Source organism: Mirounga leonina, unplaced genomic scaffold, assembly GCF_011800145.1.
Source record: "Mirounga leonina isolate KUSES-001 unplaced genomic scaffold, KU_Mleo_1.0 Mir_128, whole genome shotgun sequence".
Taxonomy (NCBI): Eukaryota; Metazoa; Chordata; class Mammalia; order Carnivora; family Phocidae; genus Mirounga; species Mirounga leonina.
This window is the reverse complement of record NW_023270320.1, coordinates 35155447-35180291: the sequence shown is the minus strand read 5'-3', so window position 1 is coordinate 35180291 and position 24845 is coordinate 35155447. Positions and strand designations below refer to the sequence as shown.

Here is a 24845-nt window from a genome sequence, read left to right as displayed (position 1 = left end):
TTATTCTTATGTTAATCCCCATACATTACATCAATAGTTTTAGATGTAGTGTTCCATGATTCATTGTTTGTGCATAACACCCAGTGCTCCATGCAGAATGTGCCCTCCTCAATACCCATCACCAGGCTAACCCATCCTCCCACCCCCCTCCCCTCTAGAACCCCGTTTGTTTTTCAGAGTCCATCGTCCCTCATGGTTCGTCTACCCCTCCGATTTCCCCCGCTTCATTCTTCCCCTCCTGCTACCTTCTTCTTCTTCTTTTTTTTTTTTTTAACATATATTGCATTATTTGTTTCAGAGGTACAGATCTGATTCAACAGTCTTGCACAATTCACAGCGCTTACCAGAGCACACACCCTCCCCAGTGTCTATCACCCAGTCACCCCATCCCTCCCACCCCACCCCCCACTCCAGCAACCCTCAGTTTGTTTCCTGCGATTAAGAATTCCTCATATCAGTGAGGTCACATGATACATGTCTTTCTCTGTTTGACTTATTTCACTCAACTATAATACCCTCCAGTTCCATCCACGTCATTGCAAATGGCAAGACCTCATTCCTTTTGATGGCTGCATAATATTCCATTGTATATATATACCACATCTTCTTTATCCATTCATCTGTCGATGGACATCTTGGCTCTTTCCACAGTTTGACTATTGTGGACATTGTTGCTATAAACACTCCCTGATGTTTTAAGTTGTCTATGATTAGCCCAGCTGGTTCCCCACCTCTGTCTGGGAGTTTTCCGCAGACAGAAGCGTAGAGCCTGCAGCTTCCTGTCGACAGTCTGTATATGCTGGAATTGGGGATCGGTAAAAATACTCTGTACATCAAGTGATGCCTCCAGATCGTCTGTTGAAATAAAAGTCTTTTTTCAGTTTTTGTTTTCAGTTCACTTGTACTCATTGCCCTGGTTGATCTCTAAGGTAGATAGTGTGCAGTTAGGGTCATAAGAACAAGTTACAGGGAGGTTCACTAACAAATATGAGGAGAATAGGAACAGAGAGAGAAACTGTTATTTACTTGTTTTTTTTAATAATCTCTGAAATTGCATTAACTAGTAATTTTTTTGTTTTTAAACTTCTCTCATTTTATAAACAATATGCAAATATACGCTCACTGTAACGGAAGTTGCTAAAAAGAGGAGATTTTCCTGTCCTCCTGCTCGCTTACCTCCTTCTGTTGGTTCCCCGGACACGTGTGTGTTCCTAGCACCAGTCTAGCTTGCTGGGAGATGGCGGAGGAGGGAACGGGGTATGTCCCTCACAGAGGCCACGCCTAGTGAGTAAGGCACAGTGGAGGAAGGTGAGCACGTCAGTCCGTGGCCGTGTGACACGCACAACCACAGCCGTGCAGGCAGTTCTCAGGGGCGACCTTAGATCTCAGGCCAGGCAACAGAGAGGAGGGAGCCCTTTGACTGCTCGAATCACAGTTCAGCCTGAGGAAACCGCGAGTACAAACGTCCTGAGGTAGAATATGCTTGCAGGGACTGCACAGAGGCCAGCGAGGTTGCATCTCACTGGGCTGAAGGAAGGCTGGGAAGAAATGAATTAGAGAGGCAGCCAGGAGCCAGATCCCAGGGCTCCAGTACCTGACAAGACTTGGAGTGGTTTGCTTTAAGTGTGATGGGAAGCCCCTGGGGGTTTTACACAGGGCAGTCGCCAGATGTGATTTCTGTGGTACACATCACCCGGGATGCTTCATGGGGACACTTCATGGAGAACGAACCGGTCAGAGTGTCTGCTAGAAACAATGCAGCCAGTGGTTCAGTGTTTCTCCTTCCAGGCACTGTGTGTGTGCGTGCGCATGCCCAACAGGTGCAAGTAGATGTTTCAAGGGGATTTTATTGCGTCTACAGGATTATGTTATCTTACTAGGATTTGCTTATTTATTTATTTTAGGGAGAAGGAGAGCCTGAGTCAGGGGTTAGAGGCAGAGGGAGAGAATCTTAAGCAGATGCCATGCTCAGCACGGAGCCCGACTCAGGGCTCCATCTCACAACCCTGAGACCAAGAGTTGACCAACTGAGCCAACCAAGTGCCCCTTAAGATTTGCTTTTTCAAAATGTTAGATATTTCCATACTGGCATCAATAGAGTAACAGATCTAACTTCAGTTTTTAATACAATCCACTTCGGGTGGGTCAATGAATTTTTTCTGTAATGAATCAGACAGTAACTATTTCAGGCTTTGTGACCCAGGAGGCAAAATCAAGATATGTAGGTACTTACCTTAAGAGAAAAAAAAGACATTTTTTAACAAAATTTTTATTGACACAACTCACATAAAACTGAGTGCAGTTTTTGTAATATAAGTCTAATGAGAAGAACAGAAGTCTATTTTCGGGAGAAGAATAACTTTTCACTTAATTGGGGTTCAAATTGAGTCTTCCCATCATCAAAACTGATGGCAAATATTTACTGAGGTAGACACACAATAAGATTTTACGTGTTTTCCTTTTGAAAATGCCTTTTCATACAGATAGGTACTGCCAAAAACTGCTGTCAGTCCATAAGCAGATGGTTTTCATCAAGCACGTTCATTGCAATAGAAGCCGTTTTGGAAATCTGTTAGAGTCTTCACTTGATAGTGGCTTTCAGTGTGTTCTCACATTGCAGATGAATCACTTCCAGTGAAGATTAGGTGGAAGCTCCTCAGTATTTGGATATTCTTGCCTCGAGGCCTAGAAAACCTGGAACGGTAGCTTGAGTGCAGGAAGTATGTCCACATCACATTTGCATGGGAGTGGAGATCTCGCTTCTTGTTTTAACCTCTGACACCACAGGACAGAAAGTGTATAAAGCTGCTTGATGTTACTTTTCTGTTGAGATGGCTTTCCACCACCCATGGCACTGCTCACCAGAGCTCTTGAGACCGCCGCCTGAGACTGATTTTCCTTGCCGAGTAGATGAAAGCTGACGGGTCGTGCTGAATCAGCACACAGTTGGCTCCTGCTTGTTTCTCAGTGACAGGGTGGCTGAGATTATTCCGTGGTGCCTCATGGCCACTGGCAAAACAGAAGGAAATCCTTTTCATACCCACATCCTCACGTTGTCCATTGGTTTAATATGCAACTTTCTTCTTGGCTGTGCTTGAAAAAATTTTACATGTCGATACACACATGTGCTGTATCTCAGCAGTTTGGCCCTGGCCAACTATAGATTCCTTTTCATAGGGAGTAGTCACCAATTATTAGAGTTTGATGAAGGTTAGACTAGACTCTTCTAGTCTCAGACACACAGACGTTAAACATCTACTGGCAAGCAGATGGAGAAATGTCCACAATACAGACGTGTATGCTGAAGTCCCAGGTGTTGTCCTTCAGGTGAACCCTCCATGCCTTATCTGAAAGGTGTACTAGCCACAGACAAAATTCTAGGGTTATATTTCTGTAAACTTGTCAGCATCAGGCCACCATATATCCTTTGACCCTGCAGTTTCTCATAGGGCCGTTTAGGGATCAAGTCTTGGATGTCACCCCCAGGGATACCAGCTGCAGCTCATGCTGGGTTATTCATGCATGGGGAAAGGGATCCCCTGTAATATATTAGTCAATTCCAGTTTTCTTGAGTCCATGAATTTAACTGGAGAAACATTTCTGACATGCATTATGCTGATTAACAAACTGATGACGTCACCAGTTATAGCTCATTTCTTTGATCCATTTTGCCAATTAGCAAAACGTCTAATAACAATTGGGCAGAAGGATTTATGGGAGTTGTCTCGAGTGTGGTATTTGTTACCCTGTTAACTGACCACTCCCGCAGTGGCTGTTTTGGATGGAGGCGAATTAGCACACAAAATCGTATCATATTGTCTATGCTGAAGCACATATTTTAAATTACCTCACAGCCTTCATGATACGATGCTGTTCTTAGTGCATTCCTCCCTATGATAGAACACATGGTGTCTGTCTGACTTCCCTTGCTCAGTGGTCACTGCCTGTAGCTCTGGGTTGGGAAGGATTATGAGGCTTCATCCTGGCTTCACAGGAAAAAGCATGATGAATAGTACTATTGCTTAGAGAATGATTAATATGGCTCAGTAGGGGGATGCCTGGGTGGCTCAGTTGGTTAAGTGTCTGCCTTCAGCTCGGGTCATGATCCCAGGGTCCTGGGATCTAGCCCTGAATCCATCTCCCTGCTTAGTGGGGAGCCTGCTTCTCCCTCACTCTCTGCTGCTCCCCCTGCTGTATGCTCTCTCTCTGTCAAATAAATAAATAAAATCTTAAAAAAATATTTAATAAGAACTGAAGCCCATCCAGTCATAGGCATTTAGATATTCAATATTTTGCATATTCTGAGTATTTCTTCAAGAGAAAGTGTGAATTAACTATTGTACCAAGTGACTAGGCATACCTATCTATGTATTTCTTAAATATTTTAAATTGAAGAGTAATGATTGAATCTTTTGACAATTCAAGTAATACACAAGTGTTGTATTGAGAAGAGTATTTCTCTCAAGCCTTTTCTCCACAACCTGCCAGTCTACTCACTGTAGGTAAGCAATCCCAACAGCTCAGTGTAGGTTGGTCAGCCTTAACAGGAAGACTGGCTATAAGGAAGGTGTTACAATCTATTCAGTATTTGGTTGATTTGTTCATCTATTTCATTTATTCATTAATATGTTTGCTATTCACCTACAAGGTATTGGCATAAATGCAGGGGGAGTTAAGGTTGATATGAAGCTCTATCCCTTTCCCTTAACAGAGCTTAGGGAAGATACAGTCAAGATAAATCATATGCAAGTATCAGGGAATTTGAAAGATGTTACTCCAGTGGTAAAGGTTATATAGTATTAAAACGAGTTTACATATTAAAATCACATTTTAATGATCTCTACAGTGATTATAAAGGAAAATATTCCACATCTTTTGGTGATCATGATTAGATTTATTTTTGAATTCATATTTTATTAGATGAATATATAATATATATATATATTTTTCCTTTGGTTAGCTGAGTTTTGTTTGCATAGATCACATGAATAACTTGCATGTATCTCAAATCCCAAAAGTATATATGGAAAGGATTTTTCCTAAGAGTCTTTTAAGGCTTTTTCTACCGTCTTTAAGATTTTACATTCTATGTTGTTCTTAAATAACTCATTATTCAGATTTTAGGGACTCAGAAGAAATTTCCTGGTGAGATATTGTTAAGTTTTGGGATATGCTTTTACATGTTAAATATATGGATTCTTAAATCAGCCTTCAGAAACCTTTTCATCATTGATAACAGTTGATCTTGCAGAGTGTTTTAATGTTTTGTACCAATGAATCCTGAGTGTTTAGATGTATTACTAGTACTAGTGTTAGTCTTAATTCTGTGTCTTGGAAGTAGGAAAGTAGGATATGCAGGGGGATAGATGTTGGAAATAAGAGTACATTTCTTACTCCTCTTCCCTGAGCCACAGTATCGACGTGGACCAAGTTTGTCTTAAGGACATTTCTTAAGTCTCTCTACCCATTTTTTTTTTTTTTTTGCACCTCTCTCCCTTTCCTAGCACTTAGGTTAGTATGTCTTTATGCTGCCTTAGCCTGGTTTTGCCTCCAAGAGTCACTTAGTATCAAAACCACCTCTTAATCCTGCTCATCCCTGTTAGGTGAGTGGAGGTAGTGATTTAACTAATTCACAGTGAGAAGTGAACAAGTTTGCTTTCCAACCTTCCTGGATGTATTTGCATGTGATGATATTGTTAACCCAAACAAATTTCTAATTGATGAAATCTCAGGCAGTATAATTTAACAGTAAAAGTTTTGGGGCTGTGAGGGTCTCTTCTCTCTGACTGTTTTTTTGAAAACTAAGGGAATCACTTGTATCATGAAGTTGGAATGACAATGAAGGGAGGGACAGGAGTCTAGGATTTTCAACCTTGACCCGTAGATGGCTGATAACATTCATCAAACAGGGACCAGGCGTGTGTTGTTTGAAATTTCTCTGCGACATTCAAGATAGAGGTCTGTTAGGTAGTTGGATATATCAAATCATACCCTTGCTGGGACACACCTCTTGGCAAGAGACATGGAGTTGGGACTGTTGAGTAGGGGATGACGTTATGGGACATGTTGAGACCACCCTTGGGATGTGAGAGGAGAGCTGATGACCACCTTGAGAAACTGTAGCACTTGAAGCAAACAGCAAGAGTCATCCGAGGTGGGCCAGTGGGAAGATGGAGAGGAAGTATTTGTTGCTGGGCTGTGGCAAGTAATCAAATCTGGCCGCTCTGTCCTACTAGCTTTTACAGTTACTTTGCATTTTCAGTTGCTTGTGGTTTACTGAAACATCCTTAAAGGAAGCATAGTAGCAAATTGCTGTAGATGAGTTTGCAAGATGCTGTTTTACATAACCACATAATTCAGGGGATTCCCAACTCACGATGATTCGACCTAATAATTTTTTGACTTTACTATGGTGCGGCAGCAATATGTGCTCAGTAGAAACTGTACTTGGAATTTTGAATTTGCATCTTTCCTGGGGCAGGTGATATGTGGTGTATACGCCGTGGATATGCGGTATAACACTCTTTCCATACTTTCTTGTGATGCTGGGCAACAGCAGCAAGCCCTAGCTCCCAGGCCGCCACGCAATCATGACGGTTGATAACTGACACACTGACAACCATCCTTTCCTCATACAACCATTCTGTTTGTCACTTTCGGTACAGTATTCGTTAAATTACATGAGAGAGTCAACACTTAATTATAAAATAGGCTGTGTGTTAGGTAACATTGCCTAAATGTAGCCTCTTTTAAGTGTTCTGAGCACAGTTAACGTGGGCTAGGCTAAGCTATGATGCTCGGTAGGTTAGGTGTATTAAGCGCATTTTGACTTCCAGTATTTTCAACTTCGAATGAATGCATTTACCTGGATGGACATAACTCATCTTAAGTTGAGGAACATCTGTACTCGTATCGTTTTGTGATTACATAATGTGAGAAAACGTGAAGATGTCATTAGTAATATTAGTCTTAAGTTTTAAGAGGTTATGATACATTTTTTAGATCTTTATGTTTACAAAATGCTTCACAACCTATTCGCGGCTAGAACTGAGGCAGGTGGCTATGACAATCTTTTTTGACATGGACCCACTAGCAAGCAGGAAACTTACTCATGGTGCATTAACAGGAGTGCATTGGATTCCAAATTATATCTGTAGTCCTCTACTTTTCTTATTTTTCTGTACTCTTGCTTTGAGTAAACATTTAGATTTTTTTTAAATGAATGGTGGGTATAATTAATATTTATTCTAATATTCTAATTACTTGTAATCTTAGATCTTAAAGATGAGAAACATTTTATCCATATCCTGCCCTAGAAATTAGAAGTTCTAAGCGTTTTCAAACAGTGATTGTGGAATGTAGTGGAAAGTAATGCATAGATAGATAAGATACTCTTACCTTCGAAATGAGTAAAAGAAGCTTAGCATAGCTGGATCTTAGAACAGACTATCAATTTCAGAATACATGTCCAGTAGCCCATCTCCTCAGTAAGGTCTGTGGTTAGCTTGCTGGGAGAGAAGTGGAATATACCTCAAATATTAAAGATCACCGAGGAGACAGTGGGGTCAGCATGTGATTGGTTTGAGTACCTCCAAAACGGATTTAGTATTAGGGTTTAGTATAACGTCATTCAGAACCTGACCTTAACATACCTTTAGGGTCCAAGCTGCAAATAACAACAAGTAGTTTGAATTCAAGAAAATATTTAACCATTGTTGTGCATTTTGTTTTCACTTAACAGGAATCCTATTTTGTTTTTATTTTTTTAAGCTTTATTGGTATGTAATTGGTATACAAAAAAATTGCACACATTTCATGTAACAGCTTAATGAGTTTGGACATACACATCCTGTTTTTTGAAAGAAGAGTTAAAACTTTCAAATCAGGCCCTCCAAAATTAATCTTACCTCTTTTATTAGAGCATCCTATTTTATTTGAAGTATTTGCAAAGCAGTCGTTCTCATGTTGTATGATTTTTAGTTTCTGATGGCATGTAGTGTATTTTTGCCTTGTATTATATTCACTTTCAATGTCTACACTGTCTATTGGGTTGTAAACTCCCTAAGAGTAGGATCAGTGTTTGTGTATCTCTGCATCTCCAGTGGGTAACCCCTGATTATTAGACATTGTTGATAAAAGCATCAGTGACTGACTAGTTGGGTGATGTTGATGGTGGGTTGTGTGGAGTGGCTCACCATCACTTTGATATGTCTAGGACATGAGTGTCCCCTAGGCTGCTGTTTGCCTTTTATGCATTATTCTGTTGAGACCATATACGTGATGGCTGGTATTCTTAGTCTTCCTTCAAAATACCAACCAAGTCATATAATAGGCAAACTATTTTGGGAGGAAAGAGAGATGAGTAGCAGATTCAAAGCAGACATTTCATACTTCATTGTGGGTTACATAGGATTTCTATACTGTTCAGCATCTAATGAAACCACATTTCACCTGACGAATGTCTTCTTTTTGGTTTGTATGTCTTCATGGCAAGATGCTGGTCGGAGGTGGAAATTTGTGGGGAATAGAATCTGTCACTTGTAGGTTGAAACCTAAAGCTTTGTACTGTACTGAAGACTGTTTTCTAGAGTAAATCTGCCCCCAAAACTGAGATTACTTATTTCCTCTAACACAGAACTGCTTTCTCTGAGTTTGTTTTTGATCATTATGTAAAAATCTAAAAATCGGAGATGGAATAGTGCCTAAGTTTTGGGCATACATTTTCTTGCATTATCCACTGGACAAATGGGATACTGTAGAACTGGTTCATTGTCACCTGACAGGCAAAAATTGTTTCTGACCCTTGAGTTAAGTGAATTGCTGGGGACATTGTAGTGGAATAAACTCAAAGTTCTGAACAGATCTCCCAGAGCAAGTATGCAGTGTATATTTAAAAGGACTAGTACTTTCATCTTACCAGTATGCATAAATTAATCTTTATTTTGCTTAAGTTGCATTAGTATTCAGTCCATGTAAAGTTCTAACTAATCTTCAAATCCTCTTGGATTTCAGGTGTTAAAAACGGACCAACGAGGCATGATGTTTTAGATGGCTCATTAGAAGCCTGTAAGGACCTCACCAGACCTCATGAAGAATCAAAGAAAAGGGGGAGAGCCCAAAAGGTTGGTGTGTGAAAATATTATTTTAAACTTTCCAGTGCTGCTCCATCATAATGTTCGACTCTGGGTTAATGTCACTTAAACTAGTCTGTCCAACTTGTATTTTATTTAAAAAATTAATTATGGGTGGATGTTGGAGGACTCTGACATGAAACTGAGAACATTGGTCACATTCAGGACGGAGGGTTAATACTGGTAGAATGAGCTTTGCCACCGCTTTGCCAATGCAGTTCTTGCTATAAAAACGCCAACAGCTTCTCTCAAGCAGAGGGTGTCTGTTGCACCAACAATTGCTGTTTTATAATCTGAATAAACACTCACTGGGTAGGAGGGGAAGAACCCAAACCTTGTTCATTTGTGAGCTAATGAAGGTTTGACTTCAAGCCATCGGAGTGTAAGGTGCCCGTTGCTTTGTGCTTCAGCTCGTGAAGCTATAGCGCCTGCTCTCATCACGCAGCACACGTACGTGAATAGTGTACGGAGGACTTGACATTTCTGATTCTTCTGCATCCGCCCTCATGGCTTAAATTTAAAATCAGCCACTCACTATCTTACGCCTCATTCATACAAGGCCGGGAAAGCATAATATAGTGAAACCTGATTTCCACACGGTGGGAAGACGGCCCTGATGAACAAGGAACAATCCGAAAGGAAGCAAGGATACCACACAGGGGGCACTGGGGCATCCCGGTCTTCAGCCAAACACGAGCGGCGGATCCTCTACCTGAGGAAGAGGAACAGGGACACCTTCCTTATGCTGGCAATGGTTAGAGACGTTTAAAATTAGATTCCATGAAAGTCTGTTATAAGTGGCAGCAACTTTGATTTCTTTACCGATGTGTTCTGGGTTGTCTCAGAAAAACAAAACAAAACAAAACAAAAAAACCCAAAACACAAAAAAGGACTCCCCAAATGGAAAGAATCACCTGTCAGGTAGAGCAGTCGATCTGTAGGGAGAGAAATTGTCACAGTCCCCTCACATGTGAGTGGTGTAAGTGACACCAGGCAGCTGGGGTCCTGTGCTCCAGCTGTCGCGAGAGTCCCTGCACCTGTCACAGCTTTCTGCACCTGCCCCTTTGTCGAAAGCCAGTGACCCTCTGGCTGCATTTATGTTTGCTTCCCTGTGTCCTCGTTTTCTTCCTAATTGCTCTATGGCCACTTCACCTCTTTCTTTTGGGAAGAAGCAAACACCTTTTGACATTTATTCGGCTCATGCACTACTGTTTATGCCCTGCCCCTTCTGAAGCACTCTGTGGCAGTCCATACACACCCCTGCTTTAGACTGCCATGCTTTGTGATATTATGTACCCACTTCCCACCCTCCCATGGGTATTTTCTTAGGGTAACAGGTGTACCGACTCATCTCTTTCTTGATATTATGCCTGTATTTAAAAAAAAAAAAGACAGTGCCCAGTAAACACTGATTACTTATTACCATAAAAACCCTTCACCCTATCTGATCACAAAGCATGTGGTTTAACTTGGAAGTTAATATTTCAGACGTTTGACCTTGACTGGCTTCTGCCTGATGATCACCTTGAACTGGGTCTGTGGAAGAACATGGGTTAGAGACATGCATCCTGGATGGAAGCATTGCCCCTTCATTCTTAGGAAGCCTCTCACCTTAAAGGGCCCCTAAAATGGGAGAACACCACCTGTGTGACTTACCCTTCCCAGCAGTATTGTATGCATCAAGTGATAAATGCTACATAAGTGGGGAGTGTAGGGTGGTGTCACTGTCATGGATATTAATAAAACAAATAAGTGGTCAAAAGGGAAAAGAATACAGAATAATGTATACATGCCTTTAACTGACAGGCTCAGGAACAAAAATAGTTTAATAAATTTAGTTATGTCACTTGCTCCTATTTGTTTTAACTTTTGTTTTGAAAGTGTTTATTTTTTTACATTATTTTGGTCTTTTTTTATTGAAGAGTAGTTGACACACACTGTTTATTTCCCTGAAACATTAGTTTCAGGTGTACAACATAGTGATTTGACAACTGGATGTGTTATGCTGTGCTCGCCACCCGAGTGTAGCTACCATCTGTCACCACACACGCTACCATTGACTATGTTCCCTGTGCTGTACCTTTCAACTACTGACTTATTCATCCCGTAACGGGAAGCCTGTATCTCCCACTCCCCTTCCTCCAGTTTGCTCATCCTTCCACCCCCTTCCCCTTTTGCAGCCTCCTGTTCTCTGTATTTATGGGTCTGTTTCTGCTTTTGTTTGTTCGATTAGTTTTCTTTTTTAGATTCCACACATAAGTGAAATCATATGGTATTTGTCTCTCTCTCTCTGACTTATTTCACTTAGCATAACACCCTCCAGCTCTGTCCATGTCATTGCAAATGGCAAGATCTCATCCTTTTTTATGTCTGAGTAGTATTCCCTTGTTTATATATATACTGTATCTTCTTTATACATTCATCTATCAGTGACAGTTGGGTTGCTTCCAAATCTTGGCTATCGTAAATAATGCTGCAATAAACCCATGGGTGCATATATCTTTTTGAGTTAGTGTTTTTGTTTTCTTCAGGTAAATATGTAGGAGTGGGATTACTGGATCATACGGTATCTTTATTTTTAATTTTTTGAGGAGCCCGCCATACTGTTTTCCACAGTGACAGTCCCACCAACAGTGCACAAGGGTTCCTTTTTCTCTACATCTTTGCCAACACTTGTTATTTCTTTTTGATTCTAGTCCTTCTGACAGGTGTGAGGTGATATCTCATTGTGGTTAATCTGCATTTCCTTGATTATCAGTGATGTTGAGCATCTTTTCTATGTGTCTGGTGGCCATCTGGATGTCTTCTTTGGAGAAATGTCTATTTTTATTTCTATTTTATTTTATTTTATTGAGAGAGAGAAATTGTGTGTGTGAGCAGGGGTTGGAAGTGTCAGAGGGAGACAGAGAGAGAGAGAGAGAGAGAGAGAGAGAGAGAGAATCCCAAGAGAGAGAATCCCACTAGGTATGGAGCCGATGTGGGGTTTGATCTCAGGACCCTGAGATCATGACCTGAGCTGAAACCAAGAGTCAGATGCTTAACTGACTGAGCCACACAGGCACGCTGCTAATGGCTTTTCAAATTTCTGTCCTTATGTATCTCCTCATATCATTCTGGATATTTTCTATTTATTTCTTTTCCATTCTGCCTTTCCCTCTTTATATGTCTGTTCTGATGGTAAACATAAATTTAGTTTTTACATTCCATTTATTGTGTTTTTCAGTTCTCATAATTCTATTTGGATGTCTTTTTATCCTTTCCAGTCCTCTGCCAAAATTATTAATCTTGTCTTTCTTTGAGCACAATAAACATATTTATTTTGAAGTCTCTACCAGATAACTCCATTTTCTAGCTCCATTTAGTTTCTGTCTTTGTAATCTGTTGTTTCTCTTTGTTTTCAGTCATATGTTCCTCTCATATGCCTGGTTATTTTTGATTTATCTTCATACCAGGAATTGAGATGACTTGAGGTCAGGCTTCTAACTCTGTGAGGCCAACTATCCCCTAGGGAAAATGGCCTTCCGATGCTGACTCACCTCTGAAGTTGTCCCCCTCTGTGATTCACTGTCTCATCAGCTCATCTGTACCTTCAGATAGCTGGTGTTTGCTTGTTTGCTTGTATCTTGTCACCTCTGAAGGTGTCCCCTTCTGTGATTCACTGTCTCATCAGCTCATCTGTACCTTCAGATAGCTGGTGTTTGCTTGTTTGCTTGTATCTTGTCAGCTTTACTGATTATTCACAGTGGGGAGGTTGTTCTGAACTACTCAGTCTACCATTCCTGGAAATAATGAGTGAATTTTAACAGCCATTAAAAAACAAAACAAAAAAAAAGCAACCAAGGTGGACACAGAATAAATCCTTCTCTGAGAACAGAGCAGTGAGAAACTAAGTCAATGGCAAGGATTTTTAAGATGAACATTCAAGTTACTGTTTGCAAGACACAGTAAAACATCTCTTGAATACTGATAACAAAAAGAATTCAATAAAGATTTATAGAATCTCAGAACAATAACTACCATTGGAGGTTTTTTGGTTTAGTACCCATTTTTATTGGGAAAAGTCAATTTGTAAATCAGTGGGAAACTATCTTTTTTAGAATTCTTACTTTAAATACATGTTTATAAATTCATTGAACCTCTTTTATTTTGAGATCCAGTTAGGCAATTTCATGACTTCTATAATCTTATAATATGTACATTAATGACAAGGAGACATATTTCTCCCATCTTTTCAGAGGGAGAAATATAACATGTTATGAACAATTTGAACCTGTTTTCTGTTGCTTGCTTAATATTGTCAGACAAAGAGTCTGAAGAAGCTATATATAAGATGAATCCTAGTCCTATGGTAAACATATATGAAAATTCTTTTTCTCCAAAGCTTTTTTCATTTATTCTACTACTTCTGTCATTTTTGTTGTTGTTCAAAATATTATTATCCTCAGCAAAATTTTTCTTTTAAGGTAAATCATCCCCTTGGATGGCTTTTCACAAGTGGCTGTGTTATAAAACCACATTTGGGAGCCACTTCTGCCAAGCGAGGGTGTCCCATTAGAGAACAAGCTGTGGGTCAGAGCCCAGAAACGTTTTAGCTGCCTTTCATTAGCGTGGAGGCTTAGAGGGAAACGAAGGCCCCAGTACCTTATAATATACGAGTATACTTATTTTGACAGTGGTTAAAAAAAAAGATGAGGAAGAAAAAGAGAGAAAGAAAAGACCCTGCACACCAGATCACAAATGCTTTAATTTCTACAAGTTTCTTAGATAGAGGACAAATGATGAGTAATAGCTTGCATATGTTCCAATAATTGCTTATTCTTACATTTCTACCAGGGTAAGAGCCCCTAAGGACACAGACTATGTCCTATTCCTCTTATAGTACTGAGTACCACACACAAAAGAGGTGTTCAGTAAGTATTTGCTGAGTCAATAAGGGATGCATTTCCCTTCTGATTTTTGAGTGAACATGCTATACCATTTCTGGTGCTTTAGCCATCACGCAATGTCATAATCATCTTAATGTCCCTCATTTGTTTTCAAGTAGTCTTCCTAAACTTGTAAAATAGTCTTGTATCATGAAAGCAGGAAGGTTTTGCACTATAGTATGTTTTTCCTAAAAGCCTTGATTCCTGAGCCAGACCTGTGTTCAGATCCCAGCTCTGCTCCATTATTGGTTCTATCACATTGAATTAGTTACTTAGTATTTCTTTGTCTCTGCTTCCTCATACATAAAACAGGCATAATAATAGTGCCAATATCGGAAGTTTTATGCTAATTAAATGTGTTGAAATACCCAGTGTTAACGACGGTATCTGATCTATAGAGGCACTCAATAAATGTTAGCTAGTTTTTCCAGCACAAGTGTGGGTGACAGGGATGCCCACATATTGACTGTCCCTTGTTCTGCAGCTATGACTCACGGTTGGCCCGGTGGGTCTCTGTCACTGTCCTTGCTCACTTTCCTACTCCCCAGAGGCTGCCATGTGTCTTTAATTAAAATGGCCTTCCAAATTCCAGGATGTTCCAAACGATGTCTCTTCCTGGATTTATTGACCACAGTCATGCCTGGGCCAAAATAGGATCTCTGGGCATAGGGGGAAGGAGATTTGGGCTTTTTTTTTTTTTTTTTTAAACCTTCCGCACATGGCTCTGAAATGATGGCCAACTGTGCTGGTGAGAAGCTCTGTTAGATAGGTCTGCATCTCTTTGAGGCCTTAGTGGGGAATTGTCCCCTGTCACCTCACCCAGGGAGCAGAAGGCGTGGGTTTTGTAGTCAGTGATTTGTGTTTTGGTGATTTGCTTCCTCAGAGTTATAAACAAATACTTCATTTTTTGTTTTTTGTTTTTTCCCTAATATCATTAGAACCATCTGAAAATAACCCAGATCTACTAATGGACCTATGGAAGCTCTATGTAACGTGCTAATTGTTACCACCTAGAGCTGCCATTCTTGAGCACTGTGACCTCTTTTTAGATTGAGTCTTCTATTTAAATTGAGTCTTCTATTTTGCCGTCACACGGAGGTGCTGGCTAGAATGTTTCAGAGAGTTCTGATCATGCCTTTAGCGTGGAGGTGGTAGAGAGGGAACCGTAGCTCATTGGCTTCTCTCAAGAAGGAAGCTTGCAGTGGAGGAAGCTAGAGGATGGAATGAAGAGAGGAGAGTCTGTCTAGGGACAGGGATGAAGAGAGCTGGAGGGACGTAGAAGCCTTCCTGAATAGAGAAAATGGGCTGTGTGAGCCACTTTTTTTGAAAACAGGTTATTTTCCCTAATAGCGTCTCTCCTCTGAGAGGCCCCTGAGTGAGCACTTCACTGCTCTACTGGAGACTCTGATATTTTATGAATGTACTTCTACCATTTGCAGTAATTCCAGGACTTTGGCTGTTTGCCACTAGATAGTGGACTTGGCTGGAAGCATATAATCTTGTAGCCTGTTTTGTTTTTAAGTGTAACTTTCAAGTTGAAATAGCAGTGACTCATCCAAATGACAGGTGATATTTATTTTGTTTCTTGAAAATTCAGCATGAGTATGTTGTTATTGCTCGCTTAGGGGAATTGCCACACTTCCTCGAGGATGACACCCTTTATAAATGTCCCCGTAAATAATTACCCATTGTTCAGACCTGTTGTATGCAGTCAGATAGGCACTCATCCCCTGTGTAGGGCTTTTGAGTGCAGATCATTTGATAGGTGAGCTTACAAAGATTGAAGGTGCCCTTGATTTCTAACGGGTGTTTAAATGATGACCTGTAGTTGCCTTGATAAATCGCTTTTGGCAATGTGTACCAGAGTTGCCGGTGACGGGAATGTGCTCGTTATGACAGGTGTTGCGTCCCCCGGCAGATGTTACTTTGTGAAGCTGTCTGAAAACCAGCTGCCTCTCTGTGGTGTAACAATGCTTTGGACTCCCACTAGTGTGTTATTTTTTTTTTCTTGTTATATGAGAAAAAAATATTTATATGAGAAACATCAAAAAAGAATCTTCAAAGAGCACCGCCCTCTCTTTACTGTGTTTTCTGTGTTCAATACAGAATAATGGATTTTGCATGCATTATAAAATGTGTGCTTTGTTTTGGATTGGAAGTGGTGGAAATGAGGGACAGTCAGGATGGCTCTGAATCATGTTCTCTTGTGCCATCGGTGGTTGCCATGGGCCACGAAAAGATAGAGGCCCGCGTGGTGCTTTCCCCACCCGGGGATGTCTGTGAGGCTCCTCATGGGGAGACTCGAAGCAATGTGTTCATGAGCTGCTGGTAGGCTCCCGATGCGCCAGGCAGGCAAGCGATGAGCATTCCAGGTGTAAACAGTTCGGGCTGCTGGTTTCTAAGGCAGGCTTGCTAAATGATAGTAAACCATGGTAACCAGGTTTAGAAAAATCAAATTAATCTCTTTCAGATATGCAGAAACTCAAATGAAATAATTTGCTGAAGTAGTAAATCTCAATCTTTACATAAAAAAAAAAAAAGTCAATCAAACGGACTCTTTGTGAGTAAAGGACGCGGCCGATCAGTCAAAGATACACAACCCTGTGTCTCCCCAGTGAAAATGCTTACTCTGTGCTGGGCAGTCATCGTGAAGGGACATGTGCGCGCCTCCGTGTTAGTCCCCATCCCGCCACCTCATGGCCCCACCTCCCCCCGCATCCACTCGATGTTCAGACGATTAGTCCAGGCTCATCATGGTTAGTTACTCTGTTCTTCTCACCAGGAATTAGTTTGGGAATATGACTCACTTCTGCCCAATGAGATGCGAAGGGAAGTCTTACTGGGAGGTTTCTGGAAAAAGAGTTTTCTCACTCGAGATAGCCCTGGGAAGAAATGCTCTCCTGCTCCTCAGAGCTTTGTTATGGCTGGATGTATCTCCTGGAAATGCCTCAGCCTCAGGACGAAGCCAAAGAGCGAACCAAAGAAAGGAAGCGGGGTGGGGGTGGGGGGGAGGCCTGCAAATCTTAAGGCCTATTTCCACTGACATCAGAGACATGTGTGAACAAGGGACAAGTTGTCTCATGTGTCGTCCTCCTAAGATGGGATAGATCATACACACAGAGAGATGCATAGCTGTGTACACTCGTCCAAAAGGCTGGGTGTCACCCTAAATGTGGCTGGCTGTTCCAAGCAGGTTTTTCTTGTCTTCTCCTGGGGAACAGTAACCCCCTCCAATGATAAGATATTTATTACTGCTCCTTTGGGGAGGTCTATTCAAGTCTTCTTACTCATTTTTAAAGGTATTCCTTTCCAAATAATATTAGGGCTGTAAATTATTGGATATTAATCCAGGATACTTTAGTAGCTTTAAAAAAGAAGTAAAAACACCGTTATGGAGAAGGAAAGGGGTTAACTACAAGTGTGACAGAAAACCACAACTCAAAACCAATGAGGCATTATTATGGCCTTTGTTGAAAAAATAAAATATGAGGCATTTCAAATAGATTCTGGCATATGCTTTTGTGGCTTTTGGATGTGAGTTAAGATTTAGTTAATGTATCAGTGATGAGTCTGTGAAAGTGCAGAATAGAATATAGAACAGCTTTCAAACAGCAGTGACTCGGTCTGGAGCAGTTCTTACTCTGGCTTCATTATCAGTGATTTTCAATTTTGAAAACTTTTTTTTTTTTTTTGAAGGTAAGCGGTTTTATTTTTCTGCATAAACCTGGGCGGCTCAGTTGGGCGACTGCCTTCGGCTCAGGTCCTGATCCTGGAGTCCTGCAATCCAGTCCTGCATTGGGCTCCCTGCTCGGCGGGGAGCCTGCTTCTCCCTCTGACCCTCCCCCCTCTCGTGCTCTCTCTCTCTTTCTCTCTCTCTCTCTCAAATTAAAAAAAAAAAAGTCTTCCACTTTTTACTTTTAAATAAATCCATTGGCTATAATCTAATTCTGCTCGTTTAATAAAAGGCACTGAGATCTTTCCCAACATTGATTAGGTTATGGCTTTTTTCTTTAATTTTCTTTTCGTTTTTGTTTTTGATTTTTTTTTTTTTTTACTGTGTCATTCCAGTTTTTTGGGTGAGGATTTAACAAAATGCAACACAATTCCTGGGACACTAGGAATCAGAGACAGTTGAGGAGGGTTGGAGTTTGTGGTGTGACCCCTGTGGGTCAAGGGTAGAGTCGTGTGTGTTTGATTCTGAATAATAGCTCTAGTCTGGAAATCCCATGGATTTGCCTGTGTTCCCCCACATTTATCCCATTTGCTTTCTAAGGGCCAGATTTGGTTAGTTTACGGCTGTATTTGGAGTGGTTTGTGAAAGGAGCTTCTGCCCTTCACTGAGACTTAAGTGATTTGAGCAAGTTTCTTTCCAAGGTCACACCAAAGGGTTCAGGCTCAGAAGCCTAGTGACTGTCTCTGCAGGTGACGGCACCTGACCAGGACCAGCCCTCCACTCCCCTGCCCTCCTTTATGTCCTTTAGATCCCCTTCTCCCACCACATACCCTGTGGACTCCCAGATTCAGCCGGCGAGAGAGTCCCTGCGAGCTGTCCTTCCAACACATTCCGTTCTTCTTTAAGTACTACTTCTTTTTCTAGAATATGAAGGTGTTCTACACTCATATTTGCTTTCCCTGCCCTGGCCCCGTTTCTCCGTTGAGTGGAGATCGGATTGTGTAAACACAAGGTCTGGCATTCGGCGTCTTCATCTGTGGGGGCTGCTATAACAGAACACCCTAGACTGGGTGCCGTGTAAACAACAGACATTTATTTCTCACAGTTCTGCAGGCTGGAAGGCCGGAATCAAGGTCCGGCAGATTCGGTGTCTGGTGAGAACCCGCTTCCTGGTTCGTCCCCTGTGTCCTCACATGGCCCAAGGGGCAGGGTTGCTCCCTGGGGACTCTTGTGTGGGCACGAATCCCACACATGAGGGCTCCACCCTCATGACCTCCTCGCCTCCCTAAGGCCCCACCTCCAAATGCCATCACACTGGGGGGAAGAGTTTCTCCATATGGAGTTTGGGGACACATTCACTCAGGAACAGTGTCCTCATTGTGTTTAGAGCGTCACTGCCACCCAGAGCCAGGTGATGTTTATATATGTGGACTCAAAGGGGGTTTTAGTTTTAGATATTAAGTTTGCTGGATAAAGCATCCCAATAAGTGAGGTGATACGTGTGTATTACTTTTTTTTTTTTTTAACAAATTGGGTATTGATGAATACCTTGGTTGTACATTTTCTCTATACTTGTTCTTTTTTTTTACTATAAAAATTAATCTTTTCCAATATGTAAGTATTCATTACATCAGTGCATTACTGATCACTATTACTGTGTTATTTGAGAGTATTTAGAAAGGGATTATATTTTTTAGAAATATGAAGTCTCTGTGATCCTCCTAATGGAAAACAAATTTCACATAAGGAAAAAAGATATAAGGGAGGACAGTTAAGTTATGAAAAGATTAATAAAAGAAAATTAAAGATTTTTTGCCCCATTTTTCTGCAGTGAACCCAGCATTAGACCATAGAATTTATCATCAGATTAAAAAAGGGTTATCAGCAGTACAAAGCATACATCTAGGGAGCTGCGTATTTAAGAAACCTGCATTTTCTTGGATCCAGAGTGAGTGTTTCTTAAGACACTTTAAATGATGCAGCTTCTAGGGATTTAGAGAATAGAATATCCTCAGGAAGCAATTTGAGGACATTTTCCAAAATTTATCTCTTGTCATATTTGATTTGCTCTCTTTTATTTTTGCTATATTAAAGGTTCATGTAAACATCTGATTCTGGTAGTGCCCTTGTAGGTATGTGAGCTACATCACTAGTATACAGAATCAATAATCTTGGCAAATGTGCTGATTATTTCATTTTACTCCCTTTTTAGGAGATGTTTCACTGTTTACTTATGAAATGGCACCTAAACCCAAAACCCATTTCAAAGACTGTTTTACTTTTTAAAAGTGTTTTTGTCACTAGTAAAACAGGTACGTTTGTTAAATATAACCTACCCTTGATAATACTAAAAGAAAACCCATCAGACTGTTTCCTAAATACTTACATTTTCTTCCACCACTCACTGCTTTAGGACTTGCAGAAAATGCTTTTGCTGAAATTAAAATGCAGTGTTTTATATTTGTGATTTTTTTTCTCACTGTTCAGTAGATTATTTCACAGGATTGCCTTTCAGTGTTTGTTTTGATTGCTCTTCGGTGCTGTGTAGCTGTATTTGGACAAGTGCTTCTCCTTTTTAAGGAACAGAGCCCTACAGTTGTTTTTTCTCTCTCTGTAATAGGCATTCTATAATTGATACCCTTGAATGTGTGAGTAGATGTGAGTAGCGGAAGAGTGGGAAAGTTTAGTTGTATATTAATATATCGCAAATAATAAGATAAAGATTTCAACTTTTCTTCAGTCTGTCCATATAATTTTATCGTACTTTTTTTCATTGCTGAGATCTTCATACTTATAACTAGAATGTTAAGATACATGCTTTACGCTCATGTTTATTCTCATGTCTGATGAATGTAGTTAAACCTATGACCTCCACCCTCTCTCATCCAGGCTGTTTTTGTTTTTGTTTTTTTTTTTTGCAATACCTTATTATTGTATCTTTTGACCTTATGTCCTATCTTTTCACAATTCTCCCCGAAATGTATCCTCTTTGCTGTCTTAAGGAAGCTTTTATAAATTGAACTCATGACTGACATCTTGTTGAATCTGTACAAATGACTCTCAGATTCTCCACGGACCCACTAATTTCACGAATATTTTTTTGCGTTGTTTGTTCATCCTGTCTAGGGTATCTGTCCTACCCTATCTGCCAAACTCCTTTTCCTTCTCAAAGTCTTAGCTTGGTCACATTTTTCTTTAGATTTTCCCCCTCCAGAACAGGATTCTTTTTTTATCGTATCCCTAGCCTCTGGTTTTGTGCTCGATAAATTGTTCTGGCTCATTTAGTATTTAAAGATTATATGAGTATTTAGTATCTTATATTATTTTTTCTTAGGAATTGGATGATTCTGCTTCCATTTATTATTCAAGGATTTCTCATCTTTTCATCACTTTTTATTCAAAACTGACCAAAGAGGGTAAACTTGACATTTGAAATTAAAACTTCAGTAGATCTAATGAGATTATTGCTCCTTGAGTAACCATAACCTTTATCCAAACTCTGTTCCCATGAGTTAAAAAAAAAAAAAAGTGTTTAGAAGATATGAAAGACAACATGTACTAGGCAGTTAAGGAGATGATTTTATTCAGAGTGTTATAATACAGAAATCCTTGCTTAATGAGGAGTGCTCAGACCAAAGGCAAAAGCTGGGGTTTCATAGGTAAGCAAGAGAGTCATTAGGGAGTCTTTGGGAACCAAGAATAAGGATGAAGACAGTCTTATCTGAGTCATGAAGGAAAAAGGTGGTGATGGGTCTTTTCTTGGGTTTTTGGGGAGCAAAGTGGTCCTTTAGGGTTAGCCTTTTCTTCAAACACAGGGGGAGGACCAGCCCTGTTTTCCAGGAGCTCAGAGCTTGACGTTCATGTTGCTGGTCTTACCATCTGTTCAAAGTGAATATCATTCCTCCCTGAACAACTGAGAGGCAATTATAACCTTGGAGGCAAACTGGGGTCTAAAAATGAGTCTCCTGAGGACACTTGCTGGTGTTGGTTCTGTCTGTTGAGAGGTGATGGCAAAGGTCAGTTGTTTTAGCATCCTGGAGATCAGGCATCTTAAACTAAGGATCCCTAAAATGAAAAGGAATGGCAGAAATTTATATAGAAGGTTATATTCTAGTCTAGAGTCAGGAGCTGAGCCCTGAAGGGAACCAGTCCAGTGGGTCCCAGAGGTTGGTGGAGATCATCTTTCAGTTTTACAGCATGGCTTATTGTCTTGACGGTCTCGAGCCAGGTGTGGTTACCTGTCCTTAAAGGCATGCGTAACCTGAGCCTTGTGCCACACTTTTTCGTGGCCTGTACAGAGAGGATCTTGCTCATGTGTGGTCACACAGGCTTCAGTGCTCGGGGTTTCTTCAAACCTGGACAGAAGGGTCAGTTTCAAGGTCACTGGAGTCCAGACACAGATTGGGGCAGTCAGGTGCTAGTTCTTTGTGATGCCGAATCAGGTGGGGAAAAATTTGGAACATGAGTTTGAGAAGTTGTAGCCAGATATTTTAGGAAGCCAGATGAATTGGAAATTTGGTAGGGATTGATAATTTGGGCAAGGCAACAGGAATGGAGCCAATATGCAAGTAGGGATGGAAACTGGTTTTTCTGTAGGGGAGAAGGAAGTCAAGTGAATCTCTACCGGAGAAAATGGGAGTTTTCACATCCGTCAGTTCCCTGCAGCATACAAAGAGGTGCAAAATAACTCAGACAGTGAACATGGCCAGGATCTGATATCCTGGAATGGTGTAGTGTAAACAATGCATAGTTTCCCACAGAGACACAATTTTTTTTTTCCCATAGTCTCTCCTCTAATAATCAAAGAGAGATTATTTATGATCACAAAATAAGACTGGTCTCATTAGATTTATTTACATAGGTGTAGCAAGAATAGTTTACAGGAAGTTTTCATAAGGAATCTTAGATTGTACATTTAAAAGCCTCTTGGGACTAGGAAGCCAAGCCAAGAGCTTGATGTCAGATTTCACCTTCAGTATCTACACATTTGCATAAATTCTTTTCTGCTGAGGTCTCCAGCATATCCTCTAGTTCTTGGGCCCCTACAAAATGATCTTTCTTGTTCATCTATAAGTTGGGAACCCTGGTAGGCAGGTACCAGGCTTGTTTTCCCAAGAGGGCTTGGGCAAGCATTGGTGCCATGAAGTCTGCCTTAGTTCCTTGAAAGGGTCTGGTCGTTGTTGATTAAGTGAACATTATTCTCAAATACGATCTTGCAGCCAAGGCCATGGTTACTTCACCAGTTTTTTCAGTTATGCCCTGGTAACAAGGAAGACAGATTCTTTTTGAACCTAGGCAAATAATTATATTGCCCTGAAAGCAAGAACACTAAATAATATTGAGTTTCCAAATTCTGGAGGGGTTGGGCGGGGAGACTCAGATACCATTTCTAAATATGTCCTTTGTTTTTGCAAAAGCTTCATCTACCAAATTGTTTTAAGATACAACATAAGAAGAGCAAGGACTTCCTTATGTTCAGAAAGTAGAACATTAAAATATTCCAAATAAAAGCCACAGTCCTTCCGCAGTAGTTCAGTTAGGCCTATGCAATTAATTCTCACTTTGCTTGATCTTGGGTTAGTAGTGTCATGAGTCTATCTGCTTCTCCACTAGAATTCTGGAAATCCTGACCGAGTCCCCAGGTGGGGTCTCAGCATTGTTTAAATGATGCCATCAGGTCACTGTACCTGAACTGTTTGTCATAGCCCTTTTCCATGGGCTTTTAAAGAGGGTCTTTCTTTTGAAGACAAGTCACTCTGGCCTATAGGTGATTACAAATGCTGGTCAGGAAGCATCACAGTGAAATAAGAACCTGTAGGTGACAAAGGTTCTAGATGGCTGTGGCCAATGTATTACTGATAACTCTGATAACTCTCAAAAGTGAGAGGTCTGACGAGAGTAGAATAATGCAGCTGATGGGGAACATTGTTGTTGTATGAAAACAAAGGCAACCGGAAACACTAGAGTCAACATCTAGAAGCATAATCATTAGCACTGTTTTCAAAGAAAAGTGAATATTACACGTAATTATAAAAATGGAAGAACATAATCTATATAGAAAAAAGTCTTCAGGTATAACAAATAACCCTAGATATAATATACATGTATATCCTGAACATGTACTCAGAGTAGACCAAGACTATATCAAGATTGTGAAATCAAGAGATTCTATGAGTCTAGAGTAGGACCTAAGTAGGTCCTGTATGTATTAACACACTAGGATCTGTGTGTTAATAACATTTTACTCACACAAATTTAGCTTGAGGATGACTGTGGTTTCTGATTTGATAACTCTACCCATACAGTTCATCAATAGTAACATAATCACATTGACCTAATTATTTCTAACATGTCTCTTTTCATATGGTGTAAGAAAAAAATCTTTGTGATTTTCCAGGTGTCTCCGGGAAATCTCAAAGACAGCTTTAGGGATCTGAATGTGGGATGGCAAAATATCAAAAGTTGTCAGGAAATTTCGAGCACTTGATTAAGAGGGTCATAGGTTACTTAGAAACAATACTTGATTATTTCCTAAATCAAAGTGACAAGAAAAGATTTTACAAGTAAACATAGAGATAATATAGCTTTAAAATGCCTTACCTGTTTCTTTTTTTTTAAAGATTTTTTTTTTTTTTTTTTTTTTTAATCTGAGAGAGAATGGGAGACAGAGAGCATGAGAGGGGGAAGGTCAGAGGGAGAAGCAGACTCCCCGCCGAGCAGGGAGCCCGATGCGGGACTCGATCCCGGGACTCCAGGATCATGACCTGAGCCGAAGGCAGTTGCTTAACCAACTGAGCCACCCAGGCGCCCCGCCTTACCTGTTTCTTAAATGACTAGATTTCTTAAGTAGTCAAGGAAGCAGTAAAGTCAACATAAACCATAGGAGGTTATTCTGGTAAAACACAGAACCTTTGTTATCTAAACAAGTTACACAGAAAAATGAATGAATGAATGAATGAATGACACTTTACATTTTAGATGAAAGCAGTTAGCAGTAAACCAAGGAAATGAACCTGTCAATACTTTGCTAATAAGGTTTTTGCACATGTCGTAGATTTTCAAACTCAAACATTATAAACCAAGACAAAGTTCATTCCACGTTTTGTCTTTTATGAT

At 40.4% G+C, this 24845-nt stretch overlaps 1 protein-coding gene across 2 annotated transcripts in view; it reads left to right on the top strand.

Annotated features, from left to right (window-relative positions):
* Nucleotides 1-24845, top strand: part of MCPH1 (microcephalin 1) — a 248745-nt gene that overhangs the window by 55145 nt on the left and 168755 nt on the right. For both annotated transcript variants that reach the window (XM_035004310.1, XM_035004311.1), the window contains exon 9: nucleotides 9013-9122. In XM_035004310.1, coding sequence (XP_034860201.1) covers nucleotides 9013-9122 — 110 coding nt within the window. The remainder of the gene's footprint in view (nucleotides 1-9012; nucleotides 9123-24845) is intronic.